The 14,879-nt window shown below is 51.3% G+C and overlaps 7 protein-coding genes across 7 annotated transcripts; 5 read left to right on the forward strand and 2 right to left on the reverse strand.

Annotated features, from left to right (window-relative positions):
- Window positions 1-358: 358 nt before the first annotated feature.
- Window positions 359-2,167, forward strand: clxA (calnexin; the record flags this gene model as incomplete). The annotated part of the gene is made up of 4 exons (XM_057268965.1): window positions 359-481; window positions 532-945; window positions 1,021-1,061; window positions 1,084-2,167. 4 exons carry the CDS (start codon window positions 359-361, stop codon window positions 2,165-2,167), a joined length of 1,662 nt encoding a protein of 553 aa, XP_057119642.1.
- A 765-nt stretch (window positions 2,168-2,932) lies between these two features.
- On the forward strand, window positions 2,933-4,768 carry N7481_009747 (CoA-acylating methylmalonate-semialdehyde dehydrogenase; the record flags this gene model as incomplete). Its single annotated transcript, XM_057268966.1, has 2 exons — window positions 2,933-3,641; window positions 3,714-4,768. 2 exons carry the CDS (start codon window positions 2,933-2,935, stop codon window positions 4,766-4,768), a joined length of 1,764 nt encoding a protein of 587 aa, XP_057119643.1.
- A 504-nt stretch (window positions 4,769-5,272) lies between these two features.
- On the reverse strand, window positions 5,273-6,209 carry N7481_009748 (uncharacterized protein; the record flags this gene model as incomplete). Its single annotated transcript, XM_057268967.1, has 4 exons — window positions 5,273-5,395; window positions 5,457-5,903; window positions 6,037-6,078; window positions 6,156-6,209. 4 exons carry the CDS (start codon window positions 6,207-6,209, stop codon window positions 5,273-5,275), a joined length of 666 nt encoding a protein of 221 aa, XP_057119644.1.
- Window positions 6,210-6,610: 401 nt separating this feature from the next.
- N7481_009749 (Dynamitin subunit 2) lies at window positions 6,611-8,156 on the forward strand (the record flags this gene model as incomplete). Its single annotated transcript, XM_057268968.1, has 3 exons — window positions 6,611-6,649; window positions 6,703-6,762; window positions 6,822-8,156. 3 exons carry the CDS (start codon window positions 6,611-6,613, stop codon window positions 8,154-8,156), a joined length of 1,434 nt encoding a protein of 477 aa, XP_057119645.1.
- A 258-nt stretch (window positions 8,157-8,414) lies between these two features.
- On the reverse strand, window positions 8,415-10,215 carry N7481_009750 (dolichyl-P-Man:Man(7)GlcNAc(2)-PP-dolichol alpha-1,6-mannosyltransferase; the record flags this gene model as incomplete). Its single annotated transcript, XM_057268969.1, has 2 exons — window positions 8,415-9,817; window positions 9,870-10,215. 2 exons carry the CDS (start codon window positions 10,213-10,215, stop codon window positions 8,415-8,417), a joined length of 1,749 nt encoding a protein of 582 aa, XP_057119646.1.
- Window positions 10,216-10,352: 137 nt separating this feature from the next.
- N7481_009751 (YOS1 family protein) lies at window positions 10,353-10,903 on the forward strand (the record flags this gene model as incomplete). The annotated part of the gene is made up of 4 exons (XM_057268970.1): window positions 10,353-10,386; window positions 10,438-10,497; window positions 10,587-10,697; window positions 10,848-10,903. The coding sequence occupies 4 exons, from the start codon at window positions 10,353-10,355 to the stop codon at window positions 10,901-10,903; spliced, it is 261 nt and encodes an 86-aa protein (XP_057119647.1).
- Window positions 10,904-11,775: 872 nt separating this feature from the next.
- On the forward strand, window positions 11,776-14,811 carry N7481_009752 (uncharacterized protein; the record flags this gene model as incomplete). The annotated part of the gene is made up of 5 exons (XM_057268971.1): window positions 11,776-12,046; window positions 12,429-12,735; window positions 13,084-13,115; window positions 13,191-13,546; window positions 14,392-14,811. 5 exons carry the CDS (start codon window positions 11,776-11,778, stop codon window positions 14,809-14,811), a joined length of 1,386 nt encoding a protein of 461 aa, XP_057119648.1.
- Window positions 14,812-14,879: the final 68 nt, after the last annotated feature.

Consider the following 14,879-nt stretch of genomic DNA (forward strand, 5'->3'; position numbering starts at 1 on the left):
ACTGAGCATGGCATTGGCATGAGCAGTTCATGGGAATTGCCCAAGTGGTAGTAATTAGGAATTCGCATTGTTAAATATAAAGATAAATTTGACCCATAACTCCTCATATTTCAAATTAAATATTCATTAATCCGAAGCTGCTCTTAACAACTCTACTCTGGAGTAGAAAGCGATCGAAGGGCGTACCTGGGGGGGGAGCCAGTGCTAGTCCCGATTGGGAGCTGCTGAAGAGGCCACCTGGACCTTCGCCATTTCAACTGGGGATATATAACCTCCGCTTCTCCTCTTCCCTCATTCCACCCTTTCCCCTTCCGGTCCCGTGCGCTTCTTTTCCCTTTCACCCCGTTGTCTGTTCATCATGCGTTTCGACGCCGCTTTCACGGCTCTGGTCTCCTCGGCTTCCCTCATGGGCTATGCCCATGCCGAGGAGGCGGAAGCTGCTGCTGATGCTTCCTCCGCCATTGAGCGGCCCACCTTCACTGTATGTTCTATCGAATTGGTCTCCACATCTCCTTTCTAACTTTCTTTCAGCCTACTGCTCTGAAGGCTCCATTCCTGGAGCAGTTCACCGACGACTGGCAATCACGTTGGCAACCATCCCACGCCAAGAAGGATGACCCCAAGTCGGAGGAGGACTGGGCTTACGTCGGCGAGTGGTCTGTCGAGGAGCCCACCGTCTTCAAGGGTATCGATGGCGACAAGGGTCTGGTTGTGAAGAACGCTGCTGCCCACCACGCCATCTCCGCCAAGTTCCCCAAGAAGATTGACAACAAGGGCAAGACCCTGGTGGTCCAATATGAGGTGAAGCCCCAGAACTCTCTGGTCTGCGGCGGTGCCTACCTGAAGCTTCTCCAAGAGAACAAGAAGCTGCACCAGGAGGAGTTCTCCAACGCTACTCCCTATGTGATCATGTTCGGTCCCGACAAGTGCGGTGCTACCAACAAGGTATGTTTGCAACTGCAACGTCATGTTCTGTCCTCACCACCGTGATCAGCTATTAATCAATCTCTCGTCATCCAGGTCCACTTCATCTTCCGCCACAAGAACCCCAAGACCGGCGAGTACGAGGAGAAGCACCTGAAGACTCTCCCCCGTGGCCCGCACCAACAAGGTCACCTCCCTCTATACCTTGATCGTCAAGCCCGATCAGACCTTCGAGATCCTGGTCAACGGCGAGTCCGTTAAGGAGGGCAGCCTTCTGGAGGACTTCAGCCCTTCCGTCAACCCTGAGAAGGAGATTGATGACCCCAAAGACAAGAAGCCCGCCGACTGGGTCGACGAGGTTCAGATTGCCGACCCCGAGGCCACCAAGCCCGAGGACTGGAACGAGGAGGCTCCCTTCGAGATTGTCGATGAGGAGGCCGAGAAGCCCGCGGATTGGCTTGAGGATGAGGCCACTAGCATCCCCGACCCCGAGGCCGAGAAGCCCGAGGACTGGGATGATGAGGAAGATGGAGACTGGGTCGCCCCCACTGTTCCTAACCCCAAGTGCGCTGATGTCTCTGGCTGCGGCGAGTGGACCCAACCTTTGAAGAAGAACCCCGAGTACAAGGGCAAGTGGTCTGCTCCTCTCATTGAGAACCCTGCCTACAAGGGTGTCTGGGCCCCGCGCAAGATTGCCAACCCTGCCTATTTCGAGGACAAGACCCCCTCCAACCTGGAGCCTATGGGTGCCATTGGTTTCGAGATCTGGACCATGCAGAACGACATTCTGTTTGACAACGTCTACATTGGCCACTCCGTCGAGGATGCCGAGGCTCTTCGCAAGGAGACTTTCGACGTCAAGTTTGCCGTCGAGGAGGCTGAGGAGGAGGCTTCCAAGCCCAAGACCGAGCCCGCCACTGAGGCTGGCACCACTGTCACCTTCCAGGAGGACCCCGTTACCTTCATCCGCCAGAAGATTGACTTCTTCGTGAACCTGGCCAAGGAGGACCCTGTCAACGCCGTCAAGACCGTTCCTGAGGTTGCCGGTGGTCTGATTGCTCTGCTTCTGACCTCCATCCTGATTATCGTGGGTGCCATTGGCTCCAGCAGCCCGGCTCCCGCTGACAAGGGTAAGAAGCCCGCCAGCACTGGCAAGGAGAAGGCCAGCGAGGCTAGCAGCTCTTCTGCCGACACCGGCAAGAGCGGTGCTACCAAGCGCAACACCCGCTCGTCGGCGGAGTAAAGGCGCGGCTAAAGACGAAAAGAAGGAGCATTGATATCATTTTTCCCCGCGTTTGATTCCCTATTGTTTCTTGTTGGTCAATGTAGCAATACTCTTTAGGTTAGTCGGATATCTACTTCAGAATGGAAATCCGGTATACTTTCACTACACACAACTCAAAAAGTAGCCACAGAAGTGTACTACAGTAGTAGATTAAATACGAAGGGCTGTGGATCAGTAACATTGTACCGAAGCGAACCAAAGCCATTGGAACTTGACTGGAAGAACATGAATCTCTTGGGTAATATAAATTGGTCTTTCATGTTCGTCGGCTCTCGAGATGCTCATTCCATGTGCAGTATACAGTAGGTGGAGCAAGGGAGTACCCCCAGTTACCCGCATTTTCCCTCGGAATGCCATGCCTAAACCGCCTACTATGCGAAGGTTGCTGCGATTGCGGCCAGCTTCGGCGATTGAAGATGGCACTATGCGGGTGGTGATTGGCTGAAATCGCCGAAGAGACCTTATCAGACGCAACGACCTGCTCAAAAAGGCCAACTAAACATGGGGAAAGGCGGTGGACGGTGCGCGGCTGACCTCGGGCTTGCTCCCGACGAGAGACGAGCGTGTCGGGCCTGGGGTAACCATCGGTCCAAGTTTATATAACAATACCACCACCTTGCCACTTCCCCTCATATACTATTCCCCCCTTCCCCTTTTCTTTCCTCCTTTTCTCTTCAACCTCCTTCTCTAATCTATTCCATTCATCACACTTTTCTTGCCATCATGGCCGCCCGTCGGTCTATCGCCCGTACCATCCCCGCGCTCCGCTCCGCTCCCCGCACGCCCGCAATTACCAGAGCGTCCGCCCGATCTCTCACCACTGCCACTCCAATTGCGCGTTTGAACTCTCAGAGCTCTGTCTCTACCCCTGCGGCCATGTCTGCCGCTCGCAGACTGCATGCTACCGCGAAGCAGTTTGCCCCTTCCACTACCTCGGCTGCTAGCACCGCTACCGAATACCCGACCGACCACAAGCCCATTGCCAACCCCATCGACACCACCAACTTCATTGATAATGAGTTTGTGTCCTCCAAGGCCACTACCTGGATTGATCTTCATGATCCTGCTACCAACAACTTGGTCACCCGTGTTCCCCAGAGCACTGATGCGGAGTTGAAGGCCGCCGTTGAGTCGGCCGAGAAGGCCTTCCCCGCCTGGAAAGCTACCAGCATTATGGCGAGGCAGCAGATTCTCTTCAAGTTTACCAGTCTGATTCGCGAGCACTGGGACCGACTGGCCGCATCCATCACCTTGGAGCAGGGCAAGACCTTTGCCGATGCCCGTGGTGATGTCCTCCGTGGTCTGCAAGTTGCTGAGACTGCCTGTGGCATCACCTCTCAGATGACGGGTGAGGTTCTGGAGGTGGCCAAGGATATGGAGACTCGCAGCTACCGCGAGCCTCTTGGTGTTGTTGCTGCCATCTGTCCCTTCAGTGAGTTTCACAAAAATGACTATTTATATATATTTATATCGAAAGGGATTTAGTATACTGACTGTCCGCCAGACTTCCCCGCCATGATTCCTCTGTGGTGCATCCCCATTGCTACCGTTACTGGTAACTGTTTGGTCATGAAGCCCTCTGAGCGTGATCCCGGTGCAGCTATGATCCTTGCCGAGTTGGCCAAGGAGGCCGGCTTCCCTCCCGGTGTTATCAACATTGTGCACGGTACCCACCCCACTGTGGATTTCATCCTTGATGCGCCCGCTATCAAGGCCATCAGCTTCGTCGGTAGCAACCGTGCTGGTGAGTACATCTACACCCGCGGTTCTGCCAACGGCAAGCGTGTCCAGGCCAACCTGGGTGCCAAGAACCACGCCGCTGTTCTGCCCGACTGCAACAAGAACCAGACTCTTAATGCCATTGTTGGTGCTGCCTTCGGTGCTGCCGGTCAGCGCTGCATGGCCCTGAGCACCTCCGTTATGGTTGGAGAGACCAAGGAGTGGCTGCCTGAGATTGCTGAGCGCGCCAAGGCTCTCAGTGTTAACGGTGGTTTCGAGGCGGGTGCGGACCTGGGTCCTGTTATCAGCCCCCAGAGCAAGAAGCGTATCGAGGACCTGATTGCTAGCGCCGAGGCTGAGGGTGCCACCATCCTTCTTGACGGTCGTGGCTTCAAGCCCGAAGGTTACCCTAACGGCAACTTCGTTGGCCCTACCATCATCACCAACGTTACACCCGACATGAAGTGCTACAAGGAGGAGATCTTCGGCCCTGTCCTGGTCTGCCTTAATGCAGAGACTCTGGATGACGCTATTGACCTGATCAACGCCAATGAATACGGTAACGGTGCCGCCATCTTCACCCGCTCCGGCTCCACTGCCTCCAAGTTCCAGAAGGATATCGAGGCCGGCCAACTTGGTATCAACGTGCCTATCCCCGTTCCTCTGCCTATGTTCTCCTTCACCGGTAACAAGAAGAGTATCGCCGGTGGCGGTGCCAACACCTTCTACGGCAAGCCCGGTCTGCAATTCTATACCCAGCAGAAGACTGTGACCAGCTTCTGGAAGGCCGAGGACGCCGTCAGCACCAAGGCTAGCGTTGTTATGCCCACCCACTCTTAAAATTGATATCCGCTGTGTACTCCCTTTTTCCCATTTCCTGACATGATTATGCCCCCTCCAATTTTTCAGTTTCTTACCAGCAAAATCTTGCCCACGGGCTCATTGCAATGAACGCATCTTCTGGCTATACTTGGTCTTTTTGATTTTACATGTTTGATAATCGACCGGAGTGTATAATAGCTGGTAAAAATTGTTGAATAAAATTTAGAGTATATAATTCACCTGCCTTCCAAGGTTTGTAGACGATTAGTACCTGATACTTCTAAATACTCTTCTTTGTTCCTTACATGTCAATGCATATACCTGCCCCCCAGGGGCAAGAAATAGCGTTGTGCGGGCCTTACTAATTCCCTTAGTAGTAGTACGTACTAGTATCCATGGCTCTTACTCTATAGTAAGATAATGAAGAGAAATTGCACATGAAGATTGATTTGTTCTCCGTGTCTGAACTGTTGCAAAGCAACGCTAAAAGCCCGATAATTTCCATTGCTATTGATTTCCCCTTTACTCAGCGCGCCGCGCCTCGAAGGTGTACACCAGACGTGCAAGTTCAACTTGGCCGTTCTTGACAACGGCAACACGACGAGTGTGGCGACGCTCGCCATCAACAATCTCGAAGCCCCAGATCTAGATGAACTCAATTAGCTAGGCTCTTGGCACATCGGAAACCTTTGTAAAGAACACTTACCTGCTCAGCAGTCCAGCCATTGTCCTTGCTCTCCACGAAACTCTGCACAAACAGACCCTCGCCTTCACCGAACTCCTCACCCTCATTGTCAATGATAAATCCATCGCTGGCCGAGCCATCCGCCAGGACCTCACCACGTAGGAACTTCTGGACCTTGGCATCGTCCTCGGGCTTGCCAACGCTAGTCTGGAATTCAATAGCAGGACGACCCTTCTCCCCGCGGAAGTGGCGTGACTTGCCGGAGACCGCACCGAAGATGTTATCGGTGTGCTCGCGAGAGGTCCAGTCCAGGGTGCGCGCCTCCTTGGTGCCCGTAATTCCACCGGTAATCACCTGGTCCACGTCGATGTGGTAAACCTTAGGGTCGGCGGAGTCGGCGTATTCGTGGACGTGCAGGGTCACGGTGGCGTAGGGGAGGGCCTTGCGAAGGAACCAGCCGACGCCTTGCTGTGTGGGTGTTAGCGGATCTGTTCAATCATGTATATAGCCCTTTGAATTGTGTTTCCTCTCAACCACCTTGGGATGCAGAGTACCTCACAACCTGCAAATAGCTATGAAAAAGACCACATCGTGCACGTACCAGAGAGAGGATGGGGTCAGTGGGGTTGGACAGTGTGGCGTCCTGTGATACATGAAATTGGTTAGTCTTTTTTCTTTCTTGCGAGGTTAAATACTATCTGTTATCTGTGGTCAACATACCATAACCCACTGTCCACTGAGGTTCTTAACCGTGATATCGGCGGGGGCAGCCATTTTGATTGATTGAAGCTAGGAATGCGGGGTGATGGTGGGGTAGTAGAAGTACTAGGTTGTGAGTATCACAACGGATGCAATTGTTCGCGTTGGAAAAGGAATTGAGTTTGTGAATGCAGGGGATTTAACCAAAGCAGAATTGTCTTGTCTCGGTCGATCGTCTCCCTAATATACTCTGTTTCTGGTCGCGCCTTCTTTTGCATGTGCTCCTTCCCGAGGCTCGAGCTGACACGTGCTTCCGCTGACTCATATCGACATCATGGGGTGTCTGACCGCCTTTGTGCCTGACCGCCTCAATCGGCCCGCATTTCTGCCTCAGGCCGGATTGTTTAATGTGAGCTCTGGGTGTTTCCCAAAGGCCAATCCAATCCATTGTTGACGGTCTCCTCTTGTACACAACCATGGCCTTCAACAAGAAATATGCCGGTCTTCCGGACCTTGTAAGACCTCACCGTCTCTGTCTTTCTTTGAAATATTTCTAACTCAACTCTAGGACCCCTCTCCAGATATCTATGAAACCCCTGACCTGACCGACGAAGCATCCACCGTTCCCGTAAGTCGCATTGGACGGCAAAATAATATATGAGATGCTGATAAGCTATGGAATCATAGACTGCAACCGTCCGCACTGACTTCGACCATGATGACGTAGGCACGAGTCCCGATATCGATCGTGAAGGTGTCAACGCAGACCAGGCGCGCATGCACTTTATGGGTGCCGCGGTGGATGCCCGCGACGCCAATTTCTCCGACAGTATTTCCATGAAGCGACAAGCATACCGCAGCAAGAATAAGACTCGCCGTCGACGGATACGCGACGATGGCACAGAGGAAGTTGGTGACTTTAGTGACAGTGAAGACGAATCGCTCGACCGGCGGCTGGCACGTCTGCGGCGCGAAGTGGAGGACCTGAAAGTGGAAATGGCTAGCAAGGCTTCTGCGGAGGGACAAGTTGTTACTGAGTCGAAGCCGTCCCAATCTGCGGAGCAGCAGGGTGACAAGGAACTGGGCGACGGTGTCGCGGAGTTGAGTCGGGCACTGGATAACTTGCACGCCTCGTCGCGAAGCAGTCAGACTCCTTCAGGTTACTCGGCCGCTGCTGCTCTATCTCAGAAACTTGCTTCCGATGTGAACGCGGCGGCATCTGGTGCGCAGCAACACTCATCCGCTGATGGACAGCTGTCTGTACCCTCTCAACCAGCTCCAACCTCCCCGGGAATCCTTTCACACGCAGCTGCATTCGAGGGCCGATTAGCTCTTCTTGAATCCTCTATGGGCATTTCAAGCTCATCGAACCCATTTGTCGGTGGCGGCATCGGCGAGCCTGCACTCCAGCCCGTCCTCCCAGCTATCGACCAGCTTGCTTCTAGACTTGCAGCTCTCACTGGTCTCCTCGTCGGTACAAACCCTGCGGCCGGGGGCCCATCGATGCCAGGCATGACAACTCCACATCTCGAAGCTCTTTCTACAAGGGTTCGCAAGTTGACCACAGACGCCGAAGCTCTCGCCTCTGCCCGTAAGCGTGCAGCCGACGCGGCCAAGGCTTCTCAGAATGCACGCATCGCGAACTCGGAAGATGACACGCTCGCGCAAGATGTCAATTTTGGGAATGACGAGCAGACTGCTAAAATCCAAGCCCTCTATGCGACCCTCCCCACAATCCAGTCCCTTCATCCATTGTTACCGAGTGTCCTCGAGCGCCTACGCTCTCTGCGCGCTTGCCATGCCGGTGCCGCCCACGCCGCCGAATCCCTTAACGAGCTAGAGAAGCACCAGGCCGAAATGACGTCTGAAATCGAACAGTGGCGCGAAGGTCTAGCGGCCGTGGAAGAGAAGATGTCCCAGGGTGAAGCTGCTTTGCGTTCGAACGTTGAAACTGTTGAGCCCTGGGTTCGTGGCCTGGAGTCTCGTATGGCACGCCTGGACGGTCCTCCCGGCGGCTTGTAGTTTTGCCTCCTATCCTTTTGCCTTTTTCCTGTCTGCCCCTTGGAAGAACAGGGATTCATGATACATAATACCCTGTTGCATGTACTTACTTCTACCTATGTATAGAAAATGAATAGTTGAAAGACTTTGTTTACAATCAAGTATCTATTAGGCCTTTCCAAATACCTCAAGTTCATGAGACTTGGTCGGAAAAGAATAGGATACAGCTCATTGAATTCAATAGGACCTAAAGTTCTACTTTGGATCCCCCTTCAGATTCTACTCCTCCCGAATTCGTTTGAGCACTTTAAGCTTAGGCCGCATCTTTAGCTCGACCCACCAACCACGCAAGAACACTTTTCGTACCGAGTCACGAGCTTGGTCATACAAGCCCGCCGCACTCTCACCACCCAGCTTCGACAAAAGGCGCCGCTCAGCAGCACCATTAGCTGGGGAACTGGGTTTCACTATGGAAATCCCCGCAAATCCATCAATGATATCAGTCGTTTCCCATTCCGATTCCTGGAGAACTCTCCGCAACCGAGTCTCGTCGTTATCTTTGTACTCTGCATCGGAAGAAGCTTCAACAATAACGTAATCGAACTGGTTCCAAAAGGCGTGTGAGGATTTCAAAGCTTTGTCTTCCGTCTTGTCGTAATGCCATCCCAGGCCAGGGGACTGTTGAAGGAATCTAGTAACACCAGTTTGGCAGGCAAGGTTTCCAAGGTAGACCGAAGCCCCATCAAGTTCGTCGGACACGGAAAGGGCATGGCGATTATGGAGAGCATTCAGTGCGTGTGCACCGGGGTAGTTGGCTGCCGAGGCCGGCAGAAGAACGAAATTCGATAGCAGCAAGGCGGCTAGGGATGAGAGTACCAGAAGGCGAGATGAGAGGCTGGCGAAGAGAGAACGAGACCGGCGGTTCCAAAGATATGACGCACCCAAGGCAGCAACTGCAGTAAGGGACGGAATGATGTAGATAATGAATCGCCACTCCTTATGCGGCTGGATACTGTACAATGCGACGAAGGCTAATGTGGGAGTAAGCAGCGAGATGGACGGTTGTCGGGTGGCAGGCTGGCGTATGGCAACTGGGATAGCGAGGAGGTAGGTCAAAGGGTTGAGGAGAAGACGCGGCAGCGCATTGAGAAAGTAGAAGTACCACGGGGATGTCCCCCATTCTGAGGACTGGCCTGAGATCACGTTGAAGAGGAATGCGTCTAGTTCTGGCCAGAGAGGAACGCGATTCCAGAAAATAGAGTCTATGCCCATGGTGAGCTGTAGCCCCACGAACAAACTGACCACACCTGCAAGTACAGCATCCTGCATGAATCGAATTCGGTCCATTGCAAGGAGGAAAATGGTCTGCGTCGCAACGAGCAGCGCCAGCTCCGAGCGGAAAACTATCCCTGCGATAGCGACGAGGATCAACGACAGGCGGGCCCGGCGGCGCGCATCAACTCGTGGTATCGTGTAGTCTGGTAGAAGGAGACGGGAGGCTATCGTTGTCATGCCGAATGCGAACATGTTCGACAGCGGTCGTGACGCGTAGTAGATGACATGGAACTGGCTAGCTTGGAAGACTAGGTACCAGATCGCTACGGTCTGGCCGAAACCACGTCGAAGGCCATGGGCGAAGTAAATCAACGATCCAGCGTTGTAGATACCCAGAATAGCTCGGGCTGTGGAGTGTATTAGCTTAATATAGGGCCGCGGAGCTTATCTTGCACTTACCAAGGATCTGCCGATCGATGCCTTTGCTCAAGGCTGCGAAGGGTTGCGAGAGCTTCGCAAGAATCAATGCGCCAACAGCAGATCGGGGCACAGCCCCAGGAAAAGCGAAGTGGTCATATTTCAGGTCGAATTTCGGCGTGAAACCCGGCAGTCCATGATTCGAGATGTCGTGTATGGCCTGCACATGGAACGACTCCTCGACTTTGGTGTACGGTGCAACGAGGAGGTGAAGGAGAATCAAAACGGGGACAAGGAGCCCAGCCAAATAGAAGACTAGAATGGAATTAGCTCTTGAAGGGAATTGGTGCATGGCGGCGCGCAGACGCGCAGACTTGCCATTCCTCATGGTGACTGCATCGGCGGTGGTTGTTGATCCGGAGATCTGGCGCTTCCCGCACCTCGCCTTATCTCTCTTTCTCTCGGCGTCTCTTCCTCTCACTCAGCTGGTCCTCCCACCATCCCTCCTCCCCTCAGTGTGCCACCATGTTCTTCTTTGGCTTTGGGAAGCTTATCTATGGTGAGTAGCGCAAAGGAGTCATTTCTGGTCCCCCGCTAATTCCTTTGACAGTCACTGTCCTCATAATCAACGCTATCGCTGTCCTTTCCGAGGATCGATTCCTTGCTCGCAGTACGTCGCTCTCACTAGGCCCAATGGCGTATCCTCCCAGCACCGCGATTCTTTGTACACAGTTTCTAACCGTTGAATAACTCACATAGTTGGATGGGGTCGCACGCAAACTGAGCCGGCCTTCGGCGCATCCCACGATAGCACCAGCGTGAAGGCGAGGTTGGTCAAGCTGATTGACAGTGTGCGGACACTAATGCGGAGTACGTTGATCCTCCCCTTTCTCCAGATCTTTGCTTCTCTTGCTCCCTAGGAGTAGTCTTCTCCGGCGACGGGCATAGGGTGCCTCTACCATGTGCAGGCAGCAAGGCCGCAAGCTTCGACACCCCGGCTAACTCGCTACTATTTGGCAGTACCTCTTCTCGGAATCAACATACTCATCATTGTCTACGAGCTCATTCTCGGCTGATACTTGACCCCTCCGCACCCCTCCCGCGCCAATTCAATCGAACCAAAGAAAACGCGTTCATGGTGCGCGCCGCATCCTCCGAACCCGCTACATTCCGCATCGCCATACATCTCAAGTCTAATTCAGCGAAATCAGGTTATTCAATATGACCTAAATCCTTCCAGTCACCGTCTACGGTGGCACGACCCTCACGAATAACCATACAAGATGGTGCGGGGACGGTGGAATTGATCAGGCGGGCGATGAGTCTCAAATAATTCATTTGTTGGAGTTTGCTAGCTGGACCGCCCACACAAATATATGAGCTGGATTGCTGTTGCCCGTATTTGGCTCCTACTTTTGATATTCTTCGCCTGGCCATCTAGTCCGTTGTATATACCCGCTCATCTCCTGTCGAAAAGAAAAGAAACAATAGTACAATCAGTAATAACCGAATGTCATCCCCATACCAATACATCAGAACCTACGTTACGAATTCTTCCTCAGCCATAGTACTGGTATAGTACATGAAGACAACTTGAGCTTGTCGATACCTATTAAATGAGCAGCTTCCTACTACGTAGCTGCCACTTAGTATAGAGACTCGGATCACGTGAATGTTGGCAACTGGAATTCTACTTGTAATATTGGGACATGTGATTTACTACATCAGGTTAGTTTTGCCGTTCCCGGCCTAGCGCCCCAATACACTGTTTTGTCACCTCTCCTTCTATCCGCCTGACATAAAAGGACCTCTCACTGTACGGCTTAGCTCAGGTGCTGTAACAGGTGACACGCTAACCCAGACTAGGCTAAGCTAGCCCCACCACTTTTCCTCAATCCCACTTTTTCCACCTTTTTCCACCAACCACTCCCACCAAACGCTTTTCAATATGTCAGGTCCACATCCTCAGTTCAGTCCTGTGTATCCGATACCCTACATCCTCCACCCCGCGGAGCGAGTAGAGCAACTCAAAGCTTTTCTGCAGACTGATTTTGGCACAGCCCAGCGAGTGAATGTTGAAGCTCTCATTCGCCTATATGAGAATGGCGAGCTTGGACCACGCCAACGAGGTGATCCCCCGATCTACCTTGTTGAGGGACGACGAGTCGAGAGGAACCCATGGGAAGATGAGTCGGTACCCAATAACGCGATGAGATGGTGTGAGGTATATTTCAATATCCATCAACCTATTAGCTATCCATTTTAATGGTTCATATTAATGATATCTTTAGACGTTAGAATATCAGCAAATGATCCAGCAACATGAACTACAGGCAAATATCATATAATCCTATATGGTATTATCAATAGTCTCAGGCTAATCATATGCCGTATTTTTATGACTATTAGCCGCAGCAAATGGTCCAGTCGAGATCGGAAACTTTTCCTTATTCGAACACCTTCCATATGCACCAGGTATATCACAATCTAAGCTATATCAATGATGACTTAGGTTATTAACTAACAAAGATCAGCTACATGCCTAGATTAGGCTACCTCCCCAGTATGGCGGTAACGAACACTTGACACGGCCTTTCTTAGTCTGCAATGATACTGGAAGCAACGTGCTTACTGTCTTCATGTCCGATCTCCTGGCGCTTCAGTTCGATATGGTACTCCACGGTCCAGCCATACAAGGCGCAACGCCAATACATACCGCTAATGGCCAGGCCCTCCAGCCTCTGATATTTGTTGATATGCAAATTCTCACTTCTGCTTTCGTGGCACTTACCCCCTGGTTTCGAGAGACTGCTATTGTGAAGCCAGATAGCCCGGGAGATGCACGTCTCTCAGGGGCGGCCATGCGTAACCATTTATTCTTTGCCACAGCGCCCGGAAATGCCCATCTGTACGTCGCACAGAAGAAAGCTGGAATTATTCGAGATCTCCCTGCTTGAGTTCTTTTATTTTTTTCCCCCCTTGCCTAGCAGAATACCACCTCCTATCATGGTACTAAATTCAATTCAATCGATTGTAATAAGGACATATTTACTCTGTATTTTGATGACCGCAGACGTAACCAATTCAAAGGCCGAAGAATCTCTGAGTAATCAGTGAGCGCTCAGTGAGTCTGAGCCCGGACTGGAATTTACTCGGTGAGTGTAACGACCTCCAAATCCCTCAACACCACTAGTTTCAACTATTTCACCGACGTGGCGAATCAGACCGTCCACGAAATGGCTGTAAAGTTCAACAGGGGTGTCTGTGATATTAGTCGTGCCAATCTGAGTAAGTCATGCCATATCGATCAGATCGGGAAACTTGAATAAAAGCAAGTGCTTACTGTTTATAATCGCTTGACAGTGGCCGACGTGTCCATTGTTCCCAACTTTGGACAGACCATTAACATCCCTGGTCAAGTTTGTCATCCCGATTGGACTTCCTGCATTATTGATGGGCCAGGAATCAACGAGTGTCTTATGGGCGGACCACGTCTATACTACACTGTGAACGGGGATACTTTGTGGAGGATTGCCGGACGCCTAATGACTCTTGCTTCCATTCAAGGTGATGGAGGAAATCAGTACGGGGCCAATGAGACTATTGCTGCTGGCCAATTTCTCAAGGTCCCCTTGTGTTTTCCTAGTGCATGCGATATCGAGCCTTATACTTTCTCCGAGGGTGTTTACAAGGATCTCGCAGAAATGTACGGCTCGACGGTGGGTCAAATACAAATGTTGAGTCCGACATACAACTACAGCTCCAGTCTCAGCGAAGGCGAAACTGGTCCTTCTATTGATATTGCCAAAAACTGTCGTTTGCTGTCATCCAATTACACAATCTTGGATTAAGATAAACTGCTAGTGCTAGCGGGCATGTGGGTTGGTGATGTGTTCATAAAGGCACCATGTTACTATTGAGATACAACGATAGTGTTTGAAAATATAGTATGACTCCGAATAAATAAAGCCTAAGTTTACCTATCCACTGCCAGTGGTTTTACTCGTGCTTTCTGTTGACTGTGTTAGACTCATACCTGGTCCACCCAGTCGTGAAGATATAACTCCTTTGTATTGAACTGAGTGAAATACGCTAAAGCGAACATACCAATGCGGCTATTTTTAGTCTACCGCAATTAACTAAATCATTTTGGGTCACTCCTAAACCGACAAGTTCTCGTAAATTCTATTGGAATCGACTAGTACTAGTACTGACGGGAGACAGTTTTGGGCCGCGGTCGATTTCTCAGCCGTACTAAACTTAATTGCATGGTCTACGACTATGATATCACATTAGTTCTCCATTTACCTTGGATAAGTTATAAGTTTTCGTAATATGTTGATCTTTCACTCAACCACCACATTTACCGCAGTCTCCCACGCCTAACTAGACTTTGAACGCCAGGATCCGCTCAGAAGAAGAGATGGGTTATTTTGATAGTAATAAAAGCTTCAAATACGATTCGAAGAATGCAGATTTACTGAAGGGTCCAAAACCTTTAATGAATCAATCGGTAATGGTACTTTTCTTTCTTACCGAGTATGCTCTGCGTGAACTCACTTAGCGTGAGGAAGCGTTACACCACAGGGCCAAAACCCTGGAAAAGGCTTCACTCATCGACGACAATCGCGACCAGCTTGACTATATCAACCAGAAGCTCCAGAAGATTCAAGCCGAATTCCCAGCCAAAGATTATGAGCTTTACAGGAATGAGTTTATGTACTCGAGCCTCTTCAAAGAAGGCCACCGTAGCTTGAAGCAGGACTCGAGGTGGTATATGCGTGAAGAATTGGTTCGGGATTGTTCGGACAAGGAGGATGCTGTAGTCGGGAATGTGGATGCTGTGGGAAGAGAGATTTGTCCAGAAGGAACAAAGGACATGGCCATTGCACTACCGAATGCTGGTGCTGTATTGCCACTAGAGGTTTTGAGCTTCCGAACAAGGAAAAGAAGGACCGCAAGGACGGTTTCAAGAACAGGCTAGGACAGACGAAATCAATTTATTTTGAAACACTGGTGAATTGCTTTTTTCTTCCATTAAAGCCACGAGGG

This window comes from Penicillium waksmanii, assembly GCF_028829765.1.
Source record: "Penicillium waksmanii strain IBT 27052 chromosome Unknown utg000008l:1.0-5622682.0:1.0-5626561.0, whole genome shotgun sequence".
NCBI lineage: Eukaryota > Fungi > Ascomycota > Eurotiomycetes > Eurotiales > Aspergillaceae > Penicillium > Penicillium waksmanii.